This window comes from Neofelis nebulosa, chromosome 13 (genome assembly GCF_028018385.1).
Source record: "Neofelis nebulosa isolate mNeoNeb1 chromosome 13, mNeoNeb1.pri, whole genome shotgun sequence".
Taxonomy (NCBI): Eukaryota; Metazoa; Chordata; class Mammalia; order Carnivora; family Felidae; genus Neofelis; species Neofelis nebulosa.
Genome location: NC_080794.1, coordinates 72,528,867 through 72,548,892, shown reverse-complemented (window position 1 = coordinate 72,548,892; position 20,026 = coordinate 72,528,867). Strand labels below are relative to the sequence as shown.

Genomic DNA, 20,026 nt, shown 5'->3' with positions numbered 1-20,026 from the left:
CCAGCCCCTCCCCCCCCCCCCCCCCCCGCCCCTTCCCTGTCCAATGTTCTTCACTCTGCTTTCTTTGTGTGGAAGCCGTGCTTGGATTATGCAGACGAGGGGCATGGGGTGAAGGAAAGAAATGCAGTCTCTAGTCTGGGTGGCATTCCTACCTGAGGACTTTCCAAGGAATCTGTGGAGGGGGAGTCTGGAAAAGGAAAGGCTTGTGGAGAGCAAGGCCTCAAGCAAAGCCTTTGAATTGAGACGTTTACAAAGAGCTGGACTACCCCCGGGCTAGGCTGCCATCTCGCTATTTGTTGACATGGTGCCTGAGGGGGGAGCTGGTGGCCTCTTTGGGCCCCTGAGGGGTATGTTTGGAACTCCCACTAGGTACCAGGCGAATTTCTATCTCAGGTGCTGGCTAGGAAACAGGCCCGAAGAGTTAGGCTGGGGCAGAAGCCTTCTCAGGCGTGGGGAGAAGTCACTATTGCTCCTTCCTTCCTCCACCAACAGAGTAAATAACTCAACAGGCAAGGCAAGGCAGCCTTGGCTGTAAACCTACTCATTGAAGGAATTGTCTGGAAGATTTAGTTCCAAGGGTAAAAAAGGGGAGTAGGCACTTATGGTGAACAGTCACCTAATTCACTTGGCCATTTTTTCAACCTTTTCTGAGTGTCTCCCATGTACCAGACACTAGGAGGCTGACCACAAGCTTGGCCTTGGTTTGCTGCAACCAAGGGCCCTTGAGCTTTAAGGGACCTTCAGGATCATCTAGCTCAGTTCGCTCGTTTCATTGATGAAGCATCTGAGGTTCAAGGCGAAGTCTTTGCCTGGACTCACGGGAGTGAAGAGCCCTGAGTGGATGAATGCTCTGACCTCCTCTCCATGTGGCTTTCACCTAAGGACTTGCAAGTGAGCTCAGGGAAGCTTCTCGGTCGGAAAGCAATATTCTGTATCGTTAAGATCACCAGCTCATGAGCGGACGCACAGCCTCACGCCTCCAGCAGCACATGTATCACCACTGCCCTGGTGCTCATTTGGAAATAGCATTTGTTTGGATCCAGGGAGACAGGCTGGGTCCCCACCTAAATGTATTCCTACCTTACCCCAACTCACCAACGACGAACAAGTGTTTTTTTTTTTTTCTTTTTACTCTTTTTATTTTGCACTATAAAAAAACAACAACAACAACAACAACAACAACCAGTAACATACTGCTTTTCTTCACATTCACATGGATTTTAGGAAATTATTGCCTTTTCCCCTGGAGAAAGAACCTACAGACAAAAAAGAAGTACCACATTACAAAATCTGTAAACCCCAGAAGTCCACAGCTTGAAGACAACCCCCAGGGGCAGGGATGAAGACGTGTGTCACCGGAGACGAGACAAGCACACACGAAGGACGGCAAACTGGGGAAAAGGACCATTTCAATGCCACTGACCCAGACAGCGGGTGCCCTATTTCCCTTGGCACCCACTGCTACCACCTCGAAGGGGTGATTTTTGGTCTAAGGTCTGAAGAAGAGTTGCTTTGAGGAGAGGTGCAATGAGAAAGGTTCAAGTATGAGTAAGAATCATGCGAAGTCCGAAGTCAGGAAGAACCCACAGTGGAGAGGACACCCAGATAGGTCAGTGTCTCCCTACTTTAACCGCCTGTCTCTACTGGCCCCAAGAGGGAGCCTCAAAAACATCTGAGGGTTCAAAGCAGCACACAGATCGTGTCCCTCCAAACCCTGCAGGGTTACTTTCCCGACTGGGTGGTGATCAGCTTATGCCCTGAAGCAACAGAGACAGATACTGAGACTGCCAAAGTTAAAAAAGTAAGGTGGAAATTGTGCTTCCTTCAAAACGAATTGGCTTCGTAACTGCCTTTTCTCCCGGTCTAGCAACTGCTTTCTCCCATGCTGCTGCAGGGATTTATTGCCTTACGCTTGAAATGAGAAGGCAAACTTGGAGGTACAGGGACTGGGCGGTCCTGAGAGGGCACGGGGTCTGGAAGTACAGTAGTTGGCACGCGCTGTGCTCTCATGATGGCTTGGCCTTCCTTCGGTCCCGAAAACCTATCCCCGATGTCAGTGTGAAGTTCCTTTGCAAGCCTGGTGCTCACTCTCCCAGTGGGGCAGTGGGACAGAGTGAGGTCTTCGGTATTGCACAGGTATGAAATGTCCACGAGTTTAGAAAGCAGAATCACAGTTGTTCTTGGGACTGGGCTATTTCCCCATCCCGGTTTTAGCAGGATGTGGCCGTGGCCACGGGGCTCCTGCTGAGCTCTGAGACTGTCGAGTGGGTGGGCACTGGCACCAGCACCGAGGTAGGGAATGTGCAGTAGGAACCTTGCATGTCAGGGCTCAATGTCTGCAAATGGGCTATGAATGAAGAGCTGGCTGCCTCCCCTTGGCAGGAGGGAGCCTGTGGCGTGGAAGGCAGGATCTCAGACTCATACTGCAGGAGCTGGCCCATGAAGCCGAAGTTGGGCGAGACCACACTCCTCCGCTGCTTGATGTAATCGAAGGCATCCTTCAGGCGGAATTGCCTGGTTTTCATGAGGTAAGCCATGCAGATGGTGGGCGAGCGGGAGATCCCAGCCTCACAGTGGACCAGGACCTTGCCTCCCTTTTCCCTGACACAGTCTGGAAGGAAGAAAAGACAGTGAGGATGAGTTGGGACTGGAACCCAAAAGGCAATGCCAAGATACAAGCATTAAACACAAAAGTGACCTGGTTATCAAAACATCACGTCTGTTCGACAGCTGAGGTTCCTACATAGTCTCTGATGCCCCTTGGCGAGGACGGAGCTTTTGGGGTCCCACCAAGGTCTATCCCCACTTAGGACCTTTCTATCCTTAGAGGTGCCTCCTTGTTCGCCAGGATACTTGCATAGATTCTGCCCCTGAGCAGGCCAGACCTGGAGTGCAGCAGTCTCACATCCCTTCCCGGAGATGCCATCTTAACTCGGGTCCCGTGGATGGGTTTCGAGAGGGCATTGGGAAATCCTTGCAATTGCGTGCAAATTTATTGGGTAGGCGCATTTTTCTGAGAGGGTCCCAGGTACAAAGACTGACTTGGAAAAGCAATTCCTGTCTCTCAGGATCTGAGTCTTATGGTGATGACCCAGTAGTCCTCTCCTGCTAGAGGCTTGTCAGCCTCGCTGGGCACCCTCTCTGGCTGTGCCAGGGGCGGGATGCTTGGCTCAGCTCCCAGGGTTCCCACCACCAAACATACAATAAGTAGTGCACAGCCACTAATTATAGCCCTGGCTAAGTGACGCTTACTAGACCAGAGGATATAAATGGCTTTCGCAAACTCCATCTTGCACAACAATGGGAGTCACTGCCATAAAGCTACCACCATCAGTCAGCATTCTTTAGCTCAATATGACTAGGGGGTGCCCTCCTTTCCTGTTCCACTCCTCTCCCCCAAAGAACTACAATAGTTAAAAATGAGGGGCAAAAGGTTACGCACATACACACACCAATTAAAAACCACGAAAAACAGCCGTTCCAATTCCCTCTCTTGCTAATGAGGAAATGATTACATTACGACACGGGAAGTTCGATGATGTACCTGGCACTATGTAAGGCCACAGTACACAAAAACACTGAAGGTTTTGAAGGGAAAATCAAGTCAGCTCCCTTACCCGCCTCCCTCCTCAAGTTGGAGACGTTTGTAAATGAATCCGCAAGATCTAAAACATCAAGTTTCTGAGGAGGCAGGGAGGAACCCTGGAGTTTCCCCAGCAGAACGAAAATCCCAAAGGACGCGCTCAGTGTAGCTCATTGGAGGTACCCCCAATTTAGTCTGACTCAAAAGAAATAAAGCCCCGGTAAGTTAGTTCAAAGGGGACCCCAACCCCTAGGATTGCAGGGTTATGACTCCTGATTTTCTTTTGCTCCTTGTAGGCTAGCTTTTAGTTGACCAGTGCCGTATCCAAGAAAACAAAGGGCTTAGAGCGTGTTGCTTCTGCTCTACCCCTCAGGGCTGATGTTCCATGTGACCTTCCCAGGGCCTTCCCCTGGGAAGGAGGTCGACACAGGGTATGGCCTCAGTCCCTCCTTTTACCAGGAGGGCAAGAAGTCTGGGGAAAAGCATCCTGTGCTTTCAAAATGCTGTCGGTTTGTGCGGTTATGTACACAACACACAGGATGGAGAAGGAGGGTTCTGAGAAATGGACGGGGGCGGGTTTCATGACCTCACCGAGTAGCTATCTAGGTAATTAAATAACTGGCAGAGAAGGGCAAGGCATTCCCAGGGTCAGGGAGACAAAGCCAAGGGTTTCCCACTCGCAACCCATCATTTGGGCTGCCTCTCAGAGAGCCAAAGGAATCATCTCAGCCCAGAGGCTCAGGGGACCAGGACATGGTCTTTTTGCCTCTGGTGAGTTTTCCAGTGGGTTTCCTGTAGAGGAGAAACCATGTGCGATGAGCACTGGGCGCACCAGGTGGCCAAAGCTAGGCGGGGTGGGGGGTGGGGGGGCTTTAATTGCTACCCGCACTAAGTAGTTATTGCTGTGGCCAACATCTGCCTTTCCCCCTCCAAAAAAGATAAGGAAAATCACATCTCAGCTTCAACAGCTATGCATATTCAAGGGAAAGAAGGACTCTGGGAAAGAAGGCAAAACCACAAGGTTGGGGAGTGGTGTTTGCAAGTCTGAGACAGCAAAACGTCAGCCTTGCAGCCGAGGAAGAGGGATGGGGGAAAGGGAAGATGTCAAATGAGAGAAAAATCAAGGTTATGCTGAAGAGGTGGGGACCCAGGGCCCAAAGCCCTCTCCGGGCAGAGGGGCCAGAGGCTTCCGGGCCTGCACAGGGGAGGAAATGATAACTGCCTAACACAATGTACAAAAGATGACAACTTTTCTGTGTGCAAAGCATGAAGCTTGATCAAATGCTATCTTTAATCCAAAATTAGCTGAAAATGCAAAACAAATTGCCCCTAAAGCAGTCTGCCAAAAACCATGAAAAGCTGCCAGGGCCCTCGGGGCTCAGCGTGTTAAGCAGTGCTCTCTCAATCCTTCTGTTTGCTTTTTAAAAATACCCCAACCTACATAGGAGCACAGTTGGGATGGTTCTTTCCTTCCCTTGCTTCCCTGCTGTGGGGCATTACGCACAGACACACCGCATCCCACCCAGCTTGAAAAAATAACACGAGCGGCAGTGAGTACTGCCATAAAATATTAATTCATTTATCTTGCAAATTAAAGCTCCTATTAATAGCAACTTGAATCCTCTCCTCTGCGTCTTTGGTGGCTGCAAACCTTCCCGGCTCCAACTCCTGGTGGTTGCACAGACAAGATGCTTGTTTTTCTTCTTGGCAAAGGTAGCCTCCATCAGTACGTCAGATCCAGAACAGGTGCCCTAGGTGGCTCCCCAAACAACGGAGGGCGAATGACTGAACCTACCAATGAAGTCTATTGCTTCTTGAAAGTGGGAGCTAATGTCAGCTGTGTGGCTGTCTTCCACGGGGATCCATTTGTAGTGTAGGTGGGTCGTGCAGGACTCGGAAATCCGCCGTGAGACATTCAGCAGGGCCGTGATGTGCAGGCTGGCGAGGAGCTCGCACTTGGATGCATGGTAGGCACTTCCAAGGTAGAGGAAAGGGAGGATTTCAACTGGGCCGCCCTGGAAGCAGGGGCAAAGGATAGCCAGGGAATATCGGATTAGCTTGCTCATTTAGGAGAGGAAACAAAACAAGACTGACCTACTTGTTGTAGGGTGGGAGGTTCCCTTTCTGGTTTCCAGGTAGAGAGTTCAGAGCCAGGGTAGTTCAACCAGGAATGTGGGTGGAGCCACCACCCCGGCCAACTCTCTACCCTACATTGCTACCTTGTGACTCAGTGACGGCAAAGCCCACGCGGCGAAGATTTTCGTTTTCTTACACATATTGATTGAGGAGGCAGGAAATGCTAGCAGCTTCCCTGTGCTGATGGGGACGAGAAGTAATGGGAAGAATCGAGAGGCTAATGTCCCAAGTTCTAGCTGCCCTGACAGAACCAGGGCAAGCCTTTTAACCTTGGGGCAAGCCCTGTTTTTTCTCTCAGGGAAGCAGATAAAACTCAACAAGATGAGAACCCTACTTTGCAGTCCTGATATTCTATAGTGTATCTTATCAAACCTAGGACACTGATCCTAAGGTGCATGTGGTTTTCGCGATGTTAAAATGTGCCCCCAAAAGGATGCTTCTTAGAAGTGAAAACAACCACTGTTTACCCAGGATCCTTAAAGAAAAGCTGTTAAGCCATGGGCAGAGGGGCTTCTCCCACACCTGATCTTTGTCAGGTAGCGCTGAGGGTTTGTGAAAGATGCTTACATCAGCCTTTTGGAAGGCCACCCACACACCAGGATTCCCGTTAAGGAGGATCCCAGTTAGAACCAGAGACCATCTCCCCTGAGGCACAGTTAAAAGGAACAGCTAGACTGTGGCAGTCTTAGCATCTCCAGGGTGGCAAGACAAGCCAGTCAAAACTGGAACAATGGGAGCCCCCCCTCCCCGATTTAGAGGGAAACACTGTGCTTGAGGGGGGACAGTGGCTGCGTCTTTGGGAGCCTCTCCCGTATCATCCATCTGCTTCCCGTGTTTCCACTTCCTGTCCTGGAATAAAGTAGAATGGAAACTCAGCCAGATCCACAGTAGGGAAAGAGGCATAGGATGAGGGACAGCAGCAGGCAATTCTCAAATTACCCATCATGCAGTGTGTGCTTTTTCTTTCCAGAGAAATCAAGTGTTTGGGCAAAGGTCAGTTTGGCTAATCAGAAGAAAGTTATGGAGGATCTTACAAAGGATAGTAAAAGTAACAACTAGTTATTTTACTAGCACCTACAATAGCTGGCCCTGGACTTAATACTTTATACGCACCTACATAGATCTCTCTCTCCTTTTAGTGCCTGGAAAACACTGACAAACCAGGCCTGGGATCTCATCCAGTTACTTATATAGCCTAGATCAACACACTCCTGAAACCACGTTTCTTTGTTTTTCTGAATCCTGTTTAGACTCAAGAGGAAGAAACCCCAAAGGTTAACACGACCTTGGCTTGGCTTCTCTCAAGGCAGAAGCGCTTCTAAGAAATAGCACGAGGGGGTTCCCCAGATGAACCCTGGAGACACATCAGGGACTCCCCAGTCCTCTCGGCCAAAGGTCTGTTGTGCTTTCATGATATCCTGCCAATTCTTGTTTCTCTTTCACTTTCTGAGAAGTGAGGGGAAAACACCACCCAAACAAACAAAAATAGGAATCCAGCTAAGCCGCATGCCCATGGCTTGAAAGCTTGAGGGTTCATCATAGGCTGTATTTTCAATAAAGAAAAACAAAATAATAACCGTGGCACCTTGCCAAGCTAATGGGCTCCCTGACCCAGGATCCCATTCAAGGGAAGTCACTTGGCTTTACTGGGAAGTTTATTCGCAGGGGCAAAGCTCTGCTCATGCTAGGCAGCTGGCACTTTAAACAACAGTCAGACGTCTTCCTTTTTATGATCTGGATATATTCTTATTTTGTGGGAAAACCTTGAGAAGCTCCTCATACCAGGTCAGGTGGCTAGGATGGCCCCTTTCTAAAAGAAGGCATGTAGAAAACAGAACAAGGTCTCGCAAAGAACCAGAGTTGAGAGAAGGGAGGAGGTCTGGGCCTACTGTTGCCAGGATTCTTTGCAGATAGATCATTTCACCAGCTATGAGACAAGTTTTTTCCCTCTGTAAAAGGGGAAGGTGGGCTTTGATCTCTGGTTTCTGCCAGATTTGGGACCTTGCCCACCTTTTGCCCATCCTCCAACATTGTAGGTAACCCCTGTGGAAGACTGAGCCTTCCACATTTTCATCCTTTAGTGAGTTGTCAGAAGGTATAAATTCTTTGAAGGAAACCACCCCCCCCCCCTTTTGAATGAGCGTGAAATCCTCTATAATATCTCTTGATCTGCTCTGGTTTCTGAATTTATGGAATTGTAAGCACCACAAACCCTTAGAGACTGCTTAGCCATCCCAAGGGTTGTTTCTCCACGACCCTCCCTCAACCTCTCCCCCAGCCCCATTTCAGTTAAAAATAACAAGACACACTTTGACAGGTACTAGGCTGGTTTGTAGAAACTGCAGAGCATGAACAATTCAGGAAAAGATCAGGAAAGATCAACACAGGAAGCCTGAAAGTCGGCTCTGAAACACCTTCAGGAAACCTAAACCGATATTTTGAAGCTTCTCTGCACTCCCTAGGCCAGCTAATAATAATGTATCTTTCACTTCCCCTTTTCTCCAGAAGCTGTCAAGCATCCTGTGGCTCGTTTGCTCTTGTCAGCTTGTTTGCTGGAAAGAAGCCCATTTACTCTTGGATGGAAACTCAAGTTGGCAAGTAACAGCTCTCTGAAGCTCGAGGGCTCTGCCCAAAACCCTGATCCACAAAAGAACGAACCAGTGCTGCTGAGCGGGGAGAGGAAGAGCTGGGGTGCCGAGGAAGGAACAGAGTCAGCAGCCAAGACCACACCACGTACCTGGTCATAAGCCGGCCTGTAGCTGATGCTGAGCACTGGTTTCCCACACTGGTTCATGAGGGCTTTCTCGGTTTCAACCTTCTCTTGTGAAATGGGTTGTACATCCACGCAACACTCAGGATATTCCGAGTAGAAGTTGTCATATCCTCCTGCAAGGAAAACAAAAAAGGAAGAGAGATGTTAGCATTGATTTCTCAGGCTTTCAGAAAATGCCCCCAATTAGTCAATACCCCAAGTGTGGAAGAGTCAAGAATATTATGCTAACACAGATTCCGGTCTTACAGAAAAATTGAACCAAGCCAACTAATAGCTTTGGAATAGAAATGGGCTACACCCCCCTCTCCCCGCCCCCCCCCCCCACGCACTTTTTTCCCCTCTCTTCTAACAAGCTACAGTTCAGAGAGGCAATGATTAACTTTTTGCATCTATCAGAAGCAGCTTAAACTGTGAAAGGAAATGTATCCGACATCTGGCAAATATTAACCAAATCCCTCCAGAAAACAAAAGCTATTTTCACTTGTTTGTCTAAAATGCAGGTGTGATTATACAGAATTTCATTCATTTGCAAGAAGAGACTCCTAAATTGGTTTGCTTCATCCCTAGCCCATTAGCTCTGAACTGAATTATAGACGGAACCCTCTCTATTCATAAGGGAATGGGGGCCAATATGAGGTTTAAACACAGTGCAATAAAACAACCCTGCCCTTTCGCACTCCCAAGGTGCTCAGAACACTGCTGACAATCCTCTCTATAGGTCCGATTTTGAGTAATCAATCTAGTTAATTAACTTCCAAACCAAACTGGAGACCCAAGGCCTTTGGAACTTAATTCTCAGTCCCAGTAAGTAAGAACTGTCTCTCTCCCCTTGAAGATCACCTCACCTCCCTGACCTTTCTCCACGACTACATATCCTCAAATGATAAACTTCTCCAGATGGGTCACTTAAGGTAAAACCTATCTGTGACCAAGTCATAGAAACTTGGGTATACAAAGAAGTCTCAGCTACTACATACAGAGAACAAACTGAGGGTGGATGGGGGATTGAGGGAGAGGGGAAAATGGGTGATGGGCGTCGAGGAGGGCACTTGTTGGGATGGGCCCTGGGTGTTGTATGTAAGCCAATTTGACAACAAATTATATTCATAAAAAAATTTTTTTAATGCAAAAAAAAAAAAAAAAAAAAAAAAAAAGGCTAAGGCCCAGCACTCAGTGGTTAAGAACCAAATGAAAAACTGGCCTCAGAAGCCTCAATGAATAGGCCAGCTTTACTTGGGGACATCCTTGCTCCCAATCCAAGAGGACTTAAGGCCCTTCCAAGAGCCTCCAGAAAACCTGCTTCTAATTTTTTTCTGACCCAGAAAATTCACTTGGGGTCAAATCATCAATTAGATACACATTGTAGAGGCCATGTATTTTCTACAAAGTCCCCTCTTTCTTCTGTCTCTTGGTGTTATTACAGCCCCACAGTGAAGCATGTGGTGTTTCTAACCCCCTGCAGTAGACAAATGGTTAATGGATACCATGGCGGTCTCCAGCTCCCTCCCAGAAGCTGCAGCCAATTCCTAGAATGAGTCATCTTGCCATTACTGCTTCCTCCCAGCTTGCTGGAACTGCCCCCGCCCCCAGTGAGTACACTCAAATCTCCTCTGTGGTCACTTTAACAAAAAGCCCATTGGGCCTCCCCAGATGAGCTTCTGGACCTCTAGGTCAGTCAGGACAAAAGACCACGCCAGAGAGCAATGGAGGTGGAAGGTGGTGGTGTTTGTGGTTTAGTTTCCCCTTCCTCCCAACCATAGCCCCTAGGCCCTTGCCCTCCTAGGAGGCAGAAAGAATGTCAGACTTACACGGACACACAGACACACAGCTTCGCTGGAAGAGGTGTCCCTAGCTAGTAAATCACTTCCTGTGCCTGGGCCTCCAACATTTTGGGTTCCAGGAGACAAACTGAGTGATACGGAACAGGAATCTGGAGTGTAAGAGTGGCCCAGGCGTTCCCAAGCTTTCCCAAGAATGAGGCTTGGGAAAGAGAAGCAAGCCTTCAGGCCACCCCATCTCTTGTCTGTAAATAGCGCACTTAAGAGTTGGCTGTTAGGAGGACAGACAGGAGGTGCGGGTGTGGGTTGGGTCCTGCCTGCCCACTGACAAAATAAGGCAAGCAACACAGATTCTCAGCGTAGCTCTGAGGGCCAGATAAACAGCGTCCTGTCTCTTCAAGCTGGGGTCAGGAGTCCTTCAGATTAGAGGGTCTCTGTCTTTCACCCACTCCTTTCAGAGGCATGGAGAGACAGAACATTCTTCTCTGGTGCCTCACTTGAGTTGCAAGAGCCGAGGCAATTCTTTTGGCTGCCTCAACCCTCTTCAGAGTGATTCTGCTTTTGATCACCATTGCATTACCAGGGGAGCAGAGAAGGTGCATGCACACTGCGTATAAATACACACTGACAATGCCATTAGGTCATCACCTCATTTTAGCGGGTTTTTTTTTTGGGGGGGGGGCGGTGAGAGGAGGATTAAGGGAAGCATAAAAGGCATTGCTCCCAAGATCTGAAACGCCACTAGATTAAAACCTGAATTCAGGCGTGCCTGGGTGGCTCAGTCAGTTAAGTGTCCGGCTCCTGAGTTTGGTTCAGCTCATGATCTCACAGTTTGTGAGCTGGAGCCCCACATCCAACTCTGCACTGACAGCATGGAGCCTGTTTGGGATTCTCTCTCTCCCCCTCTCTCTCTGCCATTCCCTCATTTGTGTGCACTCTCTCTCAAGATAAATAAGCTTAAAAAAATAAATAAATAAAACCTGAACTCACATCTGGACATGAGTTAGATAAGGAAAAAAAGATTTTCTTTGGCAACAACTTAAGATTTTAGTAATGTTATAACGTAAGTATCAAGCAACTTATACTGAAAATTAAAACACACACAATATCAACCCGGCAATTTTACTGAAAGATAGTGCACATGCAAAGCATCTGGACAAAGATCTACTTTACCACACTGCCTCAAATAGTGAGGCTGAAAGTAACCAGCCAGCTGCCACCAGGGGATTTGTTTAAAAAGTAAAATTGGGGCTCCTGGGTGGCTCAGTTGGTTAAATGTCCAACTTCGGCTCAGGTCATGATCTCATGGTTCGCAGGTTTGGGCCCCAAATCGGACTCTGTGCTGACAGCTCAGAGCCTGAAGCCTGCTTCAGATCCTGTGTCTCCCTCTCTCTCTGCCCCTCCCCCACTTGTGCTCTGTCTCTCAAAATAAAAACATTTTAAAAAATTTAAAAAAAAAGTAAAGTGGACATGTATGCTCTGATATGGACAAATATCCCAAGATCGAGTTAAGTGGAAGAGGCATGAATAGAAAATACACAAAACCATCCTATGTTTTAAAGATACTCATGGCAGGGCGCCTGGGTGGCGCAGTCGGTTAAGCGTCCGACTTCAGCCAGGTCACGATCTCGCGGTCCGTGAGTTCGAGCCCCGCGTCAGGCTCTGGGCCGATGGCTCGGAGCCTGGAGCCTGTTTCTGATTCTGTGTCTCCCTCTCTCTGCCCCTCCCCCGTTCATGCTCTGTCTCTCTCTGTCCCAAAAATAAATAAAAAACGTTGAAAAAAAAAAAAAAAAAAATTTAAAGATACTCATGGCAAATTAACTTGCCTAAAGACGAACAAGAGAAATAGTGGGTGGCTGTCTCCGGAGAGTGGAAGTAGGTTCTAGGGGGTGCAGAAAACCCACTTTTCATTGTAGAGCCTTTGTGCTTTAAAAATTTTACTTGTGTATGTTACTCTCATTAAAAAAAAAATTTTTTTTAAACATGAATTTTCCGGAGATGTGAGTCTACAGAGCTGCTTACTTCCTGTGGCAGTAACTTCTAAACCATCAGCATGCCCCCCCTCCTCCCACCCAGTGCTGAAGAGGGGTGGGGAGCCGAGGTAATACCAGGAGGAGTTTCCTGGAACATATCTTTCATGATACTTGGGGAGGCGGTAGCTTTTCCTGTATTCATTGCTAAGAACAGGAGACAAAAACCACATCAGGAAGAGAAAAAAAATCCGGGGCTAAGTGTGAAACTTCTGCAGAGCTTGGAGGGCATCCCTCCATCCCCTGAGGGCTGAGGATGATGGACAAGGAAGAGCATCTTCTGCCTGTCTCCTCCTTAAGAGGAATCAACCAGGGACAGTCTACAAGAAGTGCTAATAGGAGGGGGGGGGGGCTGCCCATGTGATCTCCTGGCCTGGACTGTGTGAAATTCCCCAAATTGCATGGTTTTAAAACAAGGCCTTCACCCTCCATTCACTGCCCCCGAGTTCTGAACCACATCACCGTTGTATCTCAAGGTGTCTGCAACAGGGTTGGCAGGGCCTTGGGGCACAGCTTGGGCTGAAGCCTCATCTCTGCACTGTGGGCTAGGTCTTTCAAACATTCGAGGTTACAAAGGACTCAAATACAAGGCGGGAAAAGTCACAGGAGTTGGCCCAAGAATCATTGCTCTGTAGTTTGTCAATCACCCACCACACCACCAGGAAGTCCAAGTCCTTTCTCCAGCAGGTGTAATGGGCTGACTGGTGGGGCAGCTTCTGGGGCATCCCAAACCAAAGGCGACGGAATCCCCTCCACCACTAAGGTCCTGAGTCCTGGCTGCACCTCTCCGGAGTCCTGGCACGACTGCCAACCGCCCCTCACCCCGGGGAGACAGCAGGAGGCCAGCCCTGCGGGGGTTTTCTCCGGGCGGTAGAGCGAAGGGGTGAAAAGGGTGGGAAGGCTGTCAGCTCCAAATTGAGCTAGAGAAAGGTCTGGGAGGGGAGAAAGGAAGGCCGGAAGAAAACAATAAAAAGCAGTAAAATAAAATGGAAAGGAAGGGGAGGGACTCTCCAGGGTCAAAAAGGCAAGAGGGGTCGGTGAAGACAACCCAACGTACGCTTATTTTCCAGGCGGGAGGAAAGGGGACACCGCGGCGCCACGCTCCGGGGGGTGGCGACCTGCTGATCCCGCCAGATCTGTCTATCAGAAAGACTCAGAGCCCAGGCCCCAGCGAGGGCGGCTAAGCCGGCGCGGGGAAACGGGGACCCGCGCCAGTCCTGGCCCACGGCCCCTGCCTCCGAGAAGGGGCGCCCCCGGCAGCGTAACCAACCGCACCCACCCCGGCGGACCTGCCGCCGGGAGCTTTCGAGGAACTCGAGTGGGGAGGGGGAAGCTCTGAGCGCTGACAGTGGCGGTGCCCTCCCCAGCGCACGTCAAGCCCGAGCGTGCAGGCTCCGGCAAGTGGAGACTACCGGGTCCGGGGTCGAACACGGCGCCCCGCACAAGGAGGGGACCCCCAGAGCCCCGGACTCTCCGGCGCGGTGGCAGATTGGTGGTTGGTGACAGGGAATCGGCGGCCCCGATGCGCTCACCTTTGAGGAAGTAGACCCGCGGGCCGGCGGGCAGGCAAGCGAGCAGCGAGGTGAGCACGACCCGCGCGGCGCTCTCCTCGCGCAGCTTCTGCCAGTGGCGGCTGCCCTGGTCGAGCACGACCACGGCCGCCACGCCGCCGCCGCCCTCCTGCAGCAGCCGCGCGCGCGCCGCCTCGTCGGGCAGCACGTAGCGCGCAGACACCGCGCCGCCGCGGGCCCGCCGCAGCACCACCGAGTTGAGGTTGACGTTGAGCGAGCCGCGCACGCTCGAGGCGGCGAAGGCCAGGTAGGGCCGGCAGTCGAGCACCACGCAGCGCGCCGCCGCCTCCTTGCGGAGCATCTTGCGCAGCTGGCGCCCGTCGAGCGACGTGACCTTCATGCCGCCGCCGCCCAGCGGTCGCGCGCCGCGCGCCCCGCAGGTGCCCACGGCCAGGGTGCCCGCTGGCGAGGCACGGGAGGGCGGCCCGCGAGGCTGCGGCCGGCCGACCGAGCCCGGCGCCGGAGCGGCCGCTCAACTCTTCTTTCCCGCCCCGAACGCTCGGCACCCGGCCGGGCCACTCGCCGCCCCAGAAGCCGGGGATTCCGCCGGCAGCGCGGCGTTTTATGTGAATGAGTGTGCGGCCTGTGACGTGGCTGCCCATATAAGGCCAAATATGGGTATTTCCCCGCCCCCTTCGGGCTGTGACCACACCCCCGGGGAGCCGGAGGCGCGGGGCGGGCGCCCGGCGTTAGTCAGCCGGAGAAAGAGGAAGTGACAGGCGCCTCCCTCTGCTTTCTGTGGCATTGCGCGGAGACACTCACTCGCGCATCACCGGGGGCTGCCGGTGGGGTGTCAGGAGCGTTACGAGGCCGAGGTGACCCACGCTGTGCGGGAAGAGGAGGAAGCGGAGGAGGCAGGGCCCGGCGCCGCATAATCAGTCCGGCTTCGAGTTTCAGAGACGTAGGTTCAGAACCTGCTGGGGGCTGTGCCAGACACCGAGCTAGGCAGGGCTACGGGAGCCCGCGGCCGGTGCCCCCCCATGAATCGGAAATGAGCATTGGTCTTCACCCAAACCTTGACGGCGGCACATGAGATGATAGCTGGGATTTGCTTCACAAGGGGTGGACTATACCGATGACTCGGGATTGGGTTTGTGTTGGTAATCGTTAAAATTCAGGGATGGGTACGGGGGGAGGGGGTCCTTTTTACTGTGTTCTCCACTCTTCTGTTTGCTTGAAAATTTCCGTAATAAAAGTGCTGAAAAGGAAAAACGGAGAGGAGAGCCAGCTGTTAATCTCCCCATATGGATTCTGCCCTTAAAGGATTGACAGGCCTTTTCTCTGTCGCACTCCAATAATAATTAGAATAGTTGTTTTCTGAGGAGCCGTTTTCTGGCCCCTGGAAAATCCTGTCACGGAATCAGCTGCGGCATCAACATGCATCCGTTGATGGAGCTCAGTCCCAGGCTGCTGTCCAGGTGGCTTCTGGATTTGGGGGATTATCTGTGGATCAAGTCTAATCCCAGGCTGTCTGCCCCCACCTGTCCCCAGCAGCTTCAGGCTTCCCGTCCCCAATCTTGGTGAACTGGACGCATTCACCCATTCAGCAAGTATTCTGGAGGGCCAGCTTCGAGCCAGGGGCTCTGCAAGCTGCAGGGGCAGGTGTAGGGGAAACACGCCTCTACCCTCCAGCTCATGACCAACCATTTTATTGTTGCCCTGAGGAGGCGGGTGGGGGCTGCTCCGTGGAGAACAGCCTGCCTCCACTAGAGAGGTTCTTGGTTACCACAGACATAGGAGAATGAGGTTTTTAGAAGGAAGCAGAAATCAAATTCTGAAATCAAATGCAATCAAACCAGACGCCAGATAGTTGGTTATCGGGTCACAGCTGCATTCAGTCAGAGGCGCCGTCCTGGCCCTGCCAAGGAAAATGTGATGTGGGGGTTTTCTCTGGGGTTATTCATACCAGCCTTCCCGGTAATTTGCTCCTCCTCCAGGGTCACCACCAGACGTTTCAGCCCAGAGCCACACGTGTCTGGAGCACCCACATGGCCAGGCTCTGTATTGGGGGCTGGACACCAAAGTGACGTGACTTGCTCTCCCTGGTTTTCCCCAGCCCAGAGAGAAGGCTCGGCCCAGCCACAGGCCTCTTTAAGGTCCTGTAGTCAGTATGGAAGAGCATCCACAGTGTGGGGAATGGGGACTCGGAGAGGACCTCCCAGGGCAGAGGAGAGTCAAAGGGAGTTTCAAAGGATGAACTGAAGTTAGCCAGGCCACGGAAGGGGAGGGTGGAAGGCATTCCAGGCAGAGGGATCTGCTAGAGGTAAAGAAAAAACAAAACAAAACAAAATGCTGGCATGGTATGTGCTGGAGACTAAGGCACTTCGGGCATTTACTAGAAAATCAAGCAGGGTCAGGTGACAGAGGGTCTTGTGTGCCATTTAAGGCATTTGGATCTTATCCTTTGGCTGGAGCAGCCCTGGATGAAGGGTCTTACTCCGTGACCTGGTCAGGTGACCTTTGGGAACTTCACGCGGCAGCACGGTGGAGGATGGATGTTTTATTTGAGAGTGGGGTTAGGGGTCCAGACTGGAGTCAGGGAGATAGATAGGAGGCTTTTGTGGGTAATCCAGGCCTGAGTTGATAAGGGCCTGCCGGAACTTGGCAGTGATAGCGGTGATTGAAGAGGCCACACAGATGGGAGAAACATTTAGGAAGTAAATGGCCGGAAGGGATGGGATGGGGAGACAGTAGAGGGTGATGCCAAGGTTTTTAACTGGGGTGGTTGGGTGAATGGTGACGCCTTTAGATAGGGAACCTACAGGAACAGGTCTGGGTGAGCAGCAGCAGAAGAAGGAGGGGATGAAGTTCAGAGAGATCAATAGGTTAGAGGTGATCATGGACTGCTCAAGGGGGTACCCAGTAAGCAGCGGGGTGGCCTGGCAATCAGTGCAGGAAAGTCTCCTACCCTCACTTTCCAGGTCCAACAGATGACCAAGTCCCAGGACTCTCTCTGCCTTCCAGATTTCTCTTCTGACCTTTCTGGTCCTGGGGCCAGGCTGGCTTCATGGGTGTCTCCCCTGTACACAGGGCCCCATGCTTGGTTTAATGCTCTGCTGTCACTCTCTTGAAATTCTGAATAATTTTTGGACAGGGAATTCTGCATTTTATTTTTGCACCGGGTCCCATACATTATGCAGCTGGTCCTGCCCATCGCTGTAGTTAAAGGGCCCTGTTATCCCCCATAGTGGGCCTTTTAACAGTATCCTGTTTCCCAATCTCCAAGCCCTCTCCTTGCTCTCTCATTCTCTGCAATGTGATCTCTTTAAGCCTAGATCTGAGCACAGAGCCCACCTGCTCTGCTCAAAAACCCTCGGTGACACCTACACACTGATAAAGTCCAAATTCCTTAGTGGAACACCGAGATCCTCCTCGTTTCTGGCCAATTGGCCATAACCCACCTCTACCCTTGTTTCTCTCCTTCCTTTCCACTCCCTCCCCCCACCCAGGCTCTAGCTGCTGCCCGTTTCCTAAACTTGCCCAGCATTTTACTGCCTCCACCCTTTCTACAGGACTGCGATGCCTCCGTTCCTTTGTATAGGAATCTTTCACCTTCATGCACGGCTCCAGAGCTATGGTTGCACCTCTAAGAAACTACCCCTGAATCCCCAGCCTGTTAATCAGTTGCCCTCCTGGGGGTTCTCACCTTTGTGTGGTTTCTCCCTCCCCTAACCTGATACGTGAGTGTTTTCTGTCCCACCATTAACCTGCCGCCTCCCAGGCCACGCTCAGGATTTATCCCACCATCTACGACTCCATCATAACATCCAGCACATGGAGGAGCTCGATCAATGTGGCAGAATGGAATTTAGTGCTTGCTGAAACTTGCAGCTAGCTTTTTAGGAGGCACCTGGGAAGAAAGTTGGCCACAGTATAGACATGACAGCTTTAGACTCTAGGTAAGGAGGCGAGGTAGGAAGCTGTGGACACACAGTCACTAGGATCAGGAACTGGATTTCATCGGCCACAGGCCTAGGAGGAAGAAGAGGGTGTCTGAGATTGGAATTCTTTTTTTTTTTTTAAGTTTATTTATTTATTTTGAGAGAGACAGAGACGGCAGGAGTGGGGGAGGGGCAGAGAGAGGGAGAGGGAGAATCCCATCCGGGCTCTGCACTGTCAGTGCATAGCCTGACACAAGGGCTCGAACTCACAAAACTGTAAGATCATGACCTGAGCCGAAACCAAGAGTCAGACGCTTAACCAACTAAGCCACCCAGGTGCCACTGAGATTGGAATTGTGCAAATAATCATGCCTGTCCCCCTGCTGCTTTGAATGGGGGTGATGGGTTCAGGGAAAAAAAGCAAAATTTAAATTAACATTGTGAATCCATGAGTTGGGACCTTATTCCATTCCTAATTCTCTTCCCCCTGCCAGTTATACTCAGAGGAAGACAGAAGGTTTTTTAGGTTTCTTGATGCTCGTTTGACCAGTCAGTCATCCTAACCCTCAGTCCCTGGTTTGTCATTGTGATCTGGGATTCTTACCCTTTGGAGGGTCCTGGATGCCCCTTTTAAAAAAGTTGTGGGCCTACAGCATTCAGCTTCCAACGTCAGGGAGTTTCATGGAACTGGGAACTCCTGTGTCTGTCTCTGCTCACCACAGCCTCAGTGGGGGCTTCTGGGATTCCTCCCCAGCCCTGCTTCCCCATCGTAAGGTGGGGCCAGATGGCCTCTAGGGATGGATCAGAGAATGCCCAAAAATGCCAGGGAGGGGCCCAGGGCAACCCTAAGGCCAGCCCAAGGGACCTCTCAGAAGGATGAATTTTGCCCCCCTTTTCATTTATTTGTTTCTGATTATGCAGGTAGCAAGCACATGCTCATTGTGGAAAATTGATGTGCTTTTTTCCTTCTTTCTTTTTAATGTTTATTCATTTGTAGAGAGAGAGTGTGTGTAGGGGTGGAGAGAGAGAAACTCTCAAGCAGGCTTCGTGCCCCACATGGATCTTCCATGCAGAGCTTGATTCGAGGCTTGATCCCATGACCAGGAGGTCATGACCAGAGCTGAAATCAAGAGTCTGATGCTTAACTGACTGAGCCACCCAGGCACCCCTTTTTTTCCTTCTTAATAAGAACACTGCTTTCTCAGGCTTATGATCCCAAATCAAGGCTGCTAGGCAGGTCTGGACCTCAGACTTGCTTCCCACCATCTTGGATAAAGGAAAGAGCACTGGACTAGGAGTCAAAGATCTGGATTCCCATCCAATCTCTTTTGTGACCAGCTTTTATTCTTGAGTTAATATTTGTCGAATGCCTTTCGTGTGTACAGGTGTTTTTCTCCCCATGGCCCTCTACCGCCCTTGCCCCCAGGGTCTTGGAATGGAGTAAATATGATGCTTCCTCATGGGTACAGACAGCATTGCTGTGTGACTGTTGAGAATCACTCACCCTTAGAGCCATGGTTTCCTCTTCTATAAAATAGGGACATAGAGACATTAGTGTCTATTTGCTAATGGTGACTGATGATGATACAATGTACATAAAGCTGTATTGCATGATGCAAGCATAAGATATTTCTACGGCTGTTGTTGCTAATAATATCCATCAACAAAACATTTGCTCAATTACTTGGTCAAATTCTGATGCACTGGTACCTTCAGTTTCCTCTTCCATAGAATGGGAGTGAAGATGGGACTTAGCTCATAGGTTACTGTCAGGATTCAGTGAGTTAATACATGTAAAGTATTTAGAACAGTTCCTGGTACCTATTGAGAACTCCACAAATAGTAGCTAGTTGAACAGACTGTAGTATTTGTTCCAGCCAAGAAAAGACTTTTCTAACGGCACAGGAAAAAAAGATGGGGGTAAGCATGGCAGGGAAGAGGTAGTGACTTGCTATCTGATTCAGCTGGCAATCAAAGAAACCTATGAACTTGTTCTTCTGAAAGTCTACTGAGTCCAGGGAGATATTTAAGAGTAAAAATCCCCAGGCCCACTTACAGTAAGGTAGGAGAGACCAGAAGCTGTCCACATAATAATAAGTGTGAAATTGGGTGGTTTCTGATTTTTTTTTTAAGCTTATTTATTTTGAGAGAGGAGAGAGAGAGAGAGAGAGAATGAGTGCACAGGAAGGGCAGAGAATGAGAGGGAGAGAGAGAGAATCCCAAGCAGGCTCTGCACTGTCAGTGTGGAGCCCAACGTGGGGCTCGAATCCATGA

The 20,026-nt window shown here is 50.5% G+C and overlaps 1 protein-coding gene across 1 annotated transcript; it reads right to left on the bottom strand.

Moving 5' to 3' along the window:
• Positions 1-1,110: 1,110 nt before the first annotated feature.
• DUSP5 (dual specificity phosphatase 5) lies at positions 1,111-14,424 on the bottom strand. Its single transcript, XM_058697742.1, has 4 exons — positions 13,833-14,424; positions 8,457-8,605; positions 5,379-5,598; positions 1,111-2,611 (listed from the first exon to the last, which is right to left on the bottom strand). Exons 1-4 carry the CDS (start codon positions 14,209-14,211, stop codon positions 2,211-2,213), a joined length of 1,149 nt encoding a protein of 382 aa, XP_058553725.1. The 5' UTR covers positions 14,212-14,424; the 3' UTR covers positions 1,111-2,210.
• Positions 14,425-20,026: the final 5,602 nt, after the last annotated feature.